General features: G+C 40.5%; 2 protein-coding genes across 2 annotated transcripts in view; both read right to left on the bottom strand.

The window, feature by feature from the left end:
- The window catches only part of LOC109537731 (dynein axonemal heavy chain 2), a 25,530-nt gene extending 19,832 nt beyond the window's left edge, over positions 1–5,698 (bottom strand). The window contains exons 1-14 of the mRNA XM_048668399.1: positions 5,539–5,698; positions 5,318–5,487; positions 5,078–5,269; positions 4,887–5,024; positions 4,649–4,835; positions 4,372–4,583; positions 3,989–4,149; positions 3,694–3,932; positions 3,423–3,642; positions 1,944–2,106; positions 1,718–1,874; positions 1,509–1,668; positions 1,258–1,454; positions 1,017–1,192 (exon numbers count right to left, since the gene is read on the bottom strand). Coding sequence (XP_048524356.1) covers positions 1,017–1,192; positions 1,258–1,454; positions 1,509–1,668; positions 1,718–1,874; positions 1,944–2,106; positions 3,423–3,642; positions 3,694–3,932; positions 3,989–4,149; positions 4,372–4,583; positions 4,649–4,835; positions 4,887–5,024; positions 5,078–5,269; positions 5,318–5,487; positions 5,539–5,649 — 2,483 coding nt within the window. The 5' untranslated portion in view covers positions 5,650–5,698. The remainder of the gene's footprint in view (positions 1–1,016; positions 1,193–1,257; positions 1,455–1,508; positions 1,669–1,717; positions 1,875–1,943; positions 2,107–3,422; positions 3,643–3,693; positions 3,933–3,988; positions 4,150–4,371; positions 4,584–4,648; positions 4,836–4,886; positions 5,025–5,077; positions 5,270–5,317; positions 5,488–5,538) is intronic.
- A 42-nt stretch (positions 5,699–5,740) lies between these two features.
- The window catches only part of LOC125505128 (dynein axonemal heavy chain 2), an 8,643-nt gene continuing 7,548 nt past the window's right edge, over positions 5,741–6,835 (bottom strand). The window contains exons 19-20 of the mRNA XM_048668279.1: positions 5,959–6,205; positions 5,741–5,836 (exon numbers count right to left, since the gene is read on the bottom strand). Coding sequence (XP_048524236.1) covers positions 5,741–5,836; positions 5,959–6,205 — 343 coding nt within the window. The remainder of the gene's footprint in view (positions 5,837–5,958; positions 6,206–6,835) is intronic.

Here is a 6,835-nt window from a genome sequence, read left to right as displayed (position 1 = left end):
TTTAGAAAAGGTAAAAATTATCAGGCGCTATTAGCTCTGCAGTTGCGATTTTTTTGAAGAAGCTCAAATAAAACCAGAAAATTTTCAGCTCCAATTTAAACTTCAAAAATAAAATTTTTTAGACCAAATTTACAATGGGAGCAAACTTCAGAGTTTGATGCAATTTGAATTAAATTTTACACAGTTTTAGCTACATGTGTGATCTATGGAAAGCAAAAATTTTGGATCACTATCTGCTCTGGATTAGAAGTTACGATTTTTCAATCGAGAGCTTACAGTTGCGTAAAAATCTCCACTATTTGACCAAAAGTTGCCAAGGACCCAAAAATTCAGCACCTGTTGCAATTTAAACTAAATGTAGAGGGTTTTTCGATTCAGGTCTGCTCCTTAAGCCGCAAATTTTTTAAGTCACTACTAACTCTCTATAATGAATTATGAATGTTTAATAGAAAGCTCGCAGTTGCGTGAATAAGTGAAGTTTTGAGCAAAATTTACAATGAGAGCTCAACTCACGATCCACATGCGTTTTAGAAAAGGTAAAAATTATCAGGAGCTATTAGCTCTGCAGTTGCGATTTTTTTGAGGGTTTGCAGTTGCATGAGAAAGTTGATAATTTGATCAAAATTTGCAATGGACGCAAAAATCAGCATTTTGTGCGATTTAAATTAAAGTTTCAGCGTCCTTACATTCGAGTGTCTTCTTTAGACTGCAAAGATACCAAGTTGCTGCTCAGTATCCATTAGAAGCTAGGAATTTTATTCGAGAACGTTGCGTAAAAACGTAAATTTTAAGTCCAACATTTACAAAGCGAGCAAAAATTCTCGTTTAACGCTACTGAAATTGAATTATAAATTCGACTACCTTCCTGTCCTGTATAGAAAATTAATATTTCATCTTTTTTCAAATAGATTCATCAGTTTAGTTTGGCCACCCACTTTCTGGAGCGTGGGTTAGGGATCGGCATCAAAATCAACATTAGAAAACCTGGAATCTTTCAATAGTAAATTTACAAATACCTTGCAATGTTCATATCCCGCATGGCCAAGTAAACCACTTGATCCTCAGGAACGGTAGGCATTTGTCGCCGTTTCCTTCCGGCGTACCTCAGCAGAGCCACCATTGACCTCAGGCCAAAGTCGTAATGATCCTGTTTGCTCAGCTGCTGAATTGCCAATTGATACAACGTGAAAACCTGCGGAAAAGTTCACGATTTCAAGCGAATTTTTCCTGCAAGTTGCTTCTGCCATCTAAAAATACCTTCTTTGCAAGCGCTTTCGTATTAGTGAATCCGTCGCTGAAAAGCACATTTTCGGCAATAATGGCACTGTCGGGCACCATCATTGAAATTGGACGAAACATCGACTTCAAATTGTCGGGTAATTCAGTGCGGCCTGCATAGCCCGGATTCATTGTAATGAAAATGCCTACCGTCCACTTGATGCAAATTTCATAGCCTGCAAAAGCCAGTGAAAAAATCGGATATTATTGCGAGAAACGAACCAACTAACCTTCGAAAACCAATCTTTTCTGCTTGAGAGTCAAAGCTTGCAGAATGCATAAAATCTGCTGAGCAACCACGGACAGCACCTCGATGTTAATCCGGTTAAACTCATCAAAACATCCCCAAGCTCCAGTTTGAGCGAGACCGGAGAAGCATTTTCCCATGCTCTAAAACAGCAAAACCCATACCAATCGATTTTCGTAGGCAGCAACTCACTTTGTAGTCCAGTCCTTCTGAGCAATTATTCACAATCACCCACATTCCCATGGCTTTGCCCAAATCCTTCACAGTTTCAGTCTTTCCAGTGCCAGCAGGGCCTTTGGGGCTGCCACCTCTATATAGATGCAGGGCAGTAGTTAACGTGATGTAGCACCTAAAATCATTTGAAAACCCCGATAACAAACCCGGCGGCAGGAATTAGCTGGAATTCAGAAAATATCACCGATCGGTCAGGGGGGTAATAACCAATCTTCCAGAGTTTCCATTGTATTCATATCCATAGTTGAAGCAGGTGTTTGTTTGCCGAATGATGCAATCGTCCAACTCCCGGTCCCAGTAGAATCGCAATTGGGAGAACCATTCGAAGGAGTTTGTATCTCTGCAGTCTGGAAAAATCAGAGCTGAAATACTCACAGAATCCTTCAAATATCGGGATCTTATTCAAGGTGCATGAACACATTTTGTTTTGTATTCAGTAAAGTGAATAAATTAATCTTTTAGTTTCACTTCTCATTAAAAAATATGTCTACTAGCAGATTTTAAACTGGTTTCCGATTTTTTGACTTTCTATAGCGCCAGTCTTAAGCCACCAGTTCAGATAATACCAATAATGATTAATAGATGATGTACGATATTTTTAGACCAAGTTCACGAAAGGCGCAAAAATCAGAATCTTTTGCGATTTAAATGAAAATTTGACCCTTTTTCGACCCAGGGGTCTTCTTTACTCTAAAGTTTTCAAGTTCATACTCGCTCTACAATAAAACTTAGACATGTTTATTAGATACCGTGCAGTTGCGTGAACAGATAGATCAACATTTACTTTCATTTACGGTAAAAATCTTTTATCGCTATTTCCTCTGGATCAGAAGTTAACATATTTTTTTCGAGTGCTTGCAGTTGTGTAAAAAAGTCCGTTATTTGACCAAAATTTTCATTGAACGAAACAATCAGCATCTGATCCTATTTTCATTAAATTTTCAGCGTTTTTAGTAGTAGTACCTACTCGCTCTGCATTCGAAGTTAAAAATTTTTATTGGAGCTTTTGTCGTTTCGCAAAAAAGTTTATTTCTATACCAACATGGGAGGAAAAATCAGAATCTGGTGCGATTTGAATGAAATTTGACGCAGTTTTAGATCCACGAGGTAAAACTTTTTGGGGCCAATTTCCGAGCGCTATTTGCTCTGGATTAGAAGTTAAAATATTTCATTCGAGCTCAAGCAGTTGCGTGAAACAGTCCAATATTTGATCAAAATTTGCAAAGGCCGACAAAATCAGTATCTGAAGCGATTTAAATTAAATTTTCAGAGTTCTTAGTTTCAAGTATGATCTTTAGACTGTAAAAATGTCAAGTTTCTACTTGCTTCGTATTGGAAGTTAGACATTTTTATTCAAGAACTTGCAGTTGCCCGACAAAGTTCACATTAGACTAACGTTTAAAATGGGAAATGGAAAAGGGATTGTGTTAATTTTTCACAATAGATGAATGTATGATACACATTTTATATAGATTCACTTTTCCCTATAAAACGTTGCTGTTTTTGATAAATCAGAACTAATTAGGACCTCAAGAGCTTCCATGCCTGGAACTCAGCTGGAAATGTACATTTTTTCTTCAAACAGCGATGTTATTGTTGCAAATTAGTCCCCGCATTTGGCTTAAACTCAGGCTTAGAACTGCTCCAAAGCCTCCAAACTTACTTGCTCTGTACAAGCGATCAATCACATCCCTTGAATGTATCTCAATAGTGATCAGAGCATTGGCTTTCAGCCGTTGCAATTTCGTGAGATCCTTCCTGCTCAGTTCGGACAACTTGCCCAACACCTGATTTTGCTTCTTCCGCAGCCGCTTCAATGGCTTCTTGCTCTCCATAATTTTGGCATGCACCAGAGCTCGCGTGCAGTCTGTGGTCCATTGAATCTACGCAAAGAACTGGAAGTTCGAGTCGCAAGTTTAAACTGGCAGTTTTACCAGACTGCAGGCGTTGCATAACTGGCCGCAATTCGCCAGTAACCATTTGTCTCGTTTGTTCAGGTTCTTCTTCAGCTCGCCCCTGCATGGCTTGAATGCGTTCTTCAGCACCTGCCGCATGGAAGATTCCAGCTGCAACAGCCACATTTCGGCTGGCCCATCCAGAATGAACGGTTTCACAAATTCCATATATTCACCGTCATCGGCCAGCATACCGATGCATTCTTGCTTATTGATGCCTGCGGCAAATACAGTTCTCTAACAATTGATTTTGGAATGGAAATGAGAATAAAACCTTGATTTTTCTGGATTTTGATTTTGGTCAAATTATCAAACAGCTTCTTCAGGTGAGGCTGAACCAGCTCGGGCTTCTTCGAGTTGCCCAGAATTTCCAGCATGTCGTCGTTTGAAATGAAATAAAAACGCGGAAAAATGTGCCGTTTGGTTTCCAGATATCTGCAATTCAACTACTTTAACCAACAACGTATTTTAAGCTACTTTTATCAGGTTCGGTTTCTGAAAACCCCCGCTCATCTAATTTTATTCACAAACTCCAAGTTGTTCCTGAGTTATTTGGAAAAAACCATTAAACCGCTACTTTGACTTGAACCCGCCATAAGTTTTTAAACTTTTTAAGGATTTGGCTTATAAACGAGTCAAATCTTAGTCATCTAGTACCTTTCAAGGGCTCGCTGCATCAAGTCCAGCTTATCGTTCATTTTGTTCAGTTTGTTGAACAAATACGGAGGCGGCTTGTAATGGGTGGCCTTGAGGGCCGTTTTGGAAAAATACAGCCTGGTGGAAATATTCCTCCAGTCCTCAGTGAGTTGATCAAAGTCCTCCGACTCTTTGGGCAATTGCTTGCGAATGTCCTCGCCGAGGAATATGTTCTAGCACACCAAAAAGACCACTCAGACTCACTGAAAACTTTCAACTTTAAGAGTATTAGGCCAACCTCTAGGTACAGCCACTGCCTTTGCACCTGCAAGGCAATTTCCATTGTTTCCATGATATAAGAAAGCGTCCGTTCCCAATAGTCCACTATTTTAGTGAACGGTTCCACGAACCGGGTGCTTTTCATGGTGGACAGTTGCAATATATTATCTTCTAGGGCTTGGAAGCATTCTTCAACGCTCTTGATTCTGAAAAAACTAGCTGCTCTCCCTCATCCATCAAACATCTAGGAAACACACCTATAGATGCCCCGATCTTTATAAGGCACGATTTCAAACTGCATAGTACTCCAAGTCTCCACAATGGCTCTCAGGCCCTTTTCTATCTGCAACTCCATCGTGGCCGCGTTCGAAATCTCGTTTATATCTTCCGCATATCTGGAGAATTGCAGCTTACAAGAGGGGCATTTGCCATTAAACTCTTCCTCTACTTATGCATTTCCATGGCGTAGATCGCCTCCAAGTTAAACTCGGAGCTGCTCTCATCAAACTCAATGCCGACCACTTTCTTCACTTTCTCCCAATGTCGCGGCCTCATTGCCGGATTCTTCAAGTCGCCCAAGAGTGGCAAAGTTCTGCGAAATGCGTCCACTTGGCTTCGTACATCCTCCACAATCTTCCAGCTGGAAAAAATTGCTAGATATTGGCCCTAAAGGTTCGAGGAGGAATACTTTTTCTCCGCCAGCTCCCTAGATAAGCGCGTGAGTTTCCTGAACAGAAATTGGGCAGTTTCTTCCATTTCCGTGGTTTCAATGCTCCAAAACTCCCCGGATTTGTAGCTGTTCCAGGCGGTACTCCATTGCGCCGCCAATTCCCAAACCATCTCCAAAGACGCCAGTTCCTAGAAACCTTAAATGCTCAACCCTCATTTAACAGTGCTAGATATTTATACATTCTCCAACTTGGAGAGATCCACGCTTTCGTCATAGCTGAGTCCAAAGATCGCCAAATCGGCCCGCAACTGCTCATCTCGTTCTTTCATGTCCTTCAAGCACGCTCGCATGCTCTTCAGATAGGAAAGTCCATCCTCAACCGACCAGTCGGATGTAAAGGGACCTGGAAAAACCATTATAGAAACCCCAAAAAATATACACTCATTTCATGCCTTTTATTAAAAACTCATCCAGCATATGCTTGGCGTTCTGCCGAGCGCCTTCGGCCTGCTCAAGAAGACCATTCTTGAAATGCTCCTGGAAGGGGACGTTGAGGGATCAAAGGACATTTAAACAGGTTAAACATAAAAAAAATGATAATATAAGGAAATGAAAAATGAGGGTAATGAATTGGTTGATTAGGTCTCCTTGAGCAATACCTTGGAGTACTCCAACATTTGCTCCGCCTGCTCTAAAGCTTCAATGTAAATTGCCCATTCTTTTGGCAGGTTCTTGTGCTTCAATCGCATAGGCTGCGGTATCGGCACTGAATATTTATCCAAAGTGTAAATCTGCTCGGTAATCTGGGGAAACTGTTCCTCTTGAGGTCCGATTTCCGCCTTGAGTTGTGCGTATAAAATGATGGCGTTCTGCATGTGCTCAAGATCGGTTGGCTCACGTTGAATTCTAGAAATGTATGGGGCCAATGATGTAGTGGTCTGAAAATGTCTTAGAATCGCATAAATGATCAATTTTCCATTGACTGGAATGCTCTTTTAGTTGGTTGAAGACGATAGAAGGCTGTGCGCAGTTTCCAAGTTTGAAAATTCATTCTGAAGAAACTAGGGGGCTTGAATCGAACGAAATTTAAACCACATGCACAATGAAGCTTTTTTCGTAGATTGCTTAGATGTGTATTTCGGCTTCGAAACTGTTTGCTCAGAAATCGGCCGCAGAAGAGGATGATGCCAAAACGAATTCTGTGGCTCAAATGGTTCTTGAGAAACTTCTAAAAAAGCAGCGTCATGTTCAAGTGAATTTTGCAACTCAAAAAAAACCACGCAAATCTAAAACTTCTTGAATTCAAGCATTTTTTGAGAAAACTGGCAACAACTCCCCATCCATGGTTCACTTTCTAAAAAGGCCATTTATTTCTATCTGGAATGATGTACAAATGAGCGTTCTTGGTCATTTTGCTTCCGAAATATGAGCAAAAACGGGACGGAAAACATGAAATTTTGGCATAATCTTGCACCTAAGTGTCTGATATTCAAATTTCGCTTTCTAGGTCAAAACTACTCGAATTTCCTCACTCAC

This window comes from Dendroctonus ponderosae, unplaced genomic scaffold (assembly GCF_020466585.1).
Source record: "Dendroctonus ponderosae isolate FM_Combo_2020 unplaced genomic scaffold, Dpon_F_20191213v2 Dpon_F_20191213_7, whole genome shotgun sequence".
NCBI classification, from domain to species: Eukaryota; Metazoa; Arthropoda; class Insecta; order Coleoptera; family Curculionidae; genus Dendroctonus; species Dendroctonus ponderosae.
Note: the sequence above shows the minus strand (reverse complement) of the source record. Positions and strands in the feature narration are given on the sequence as shown.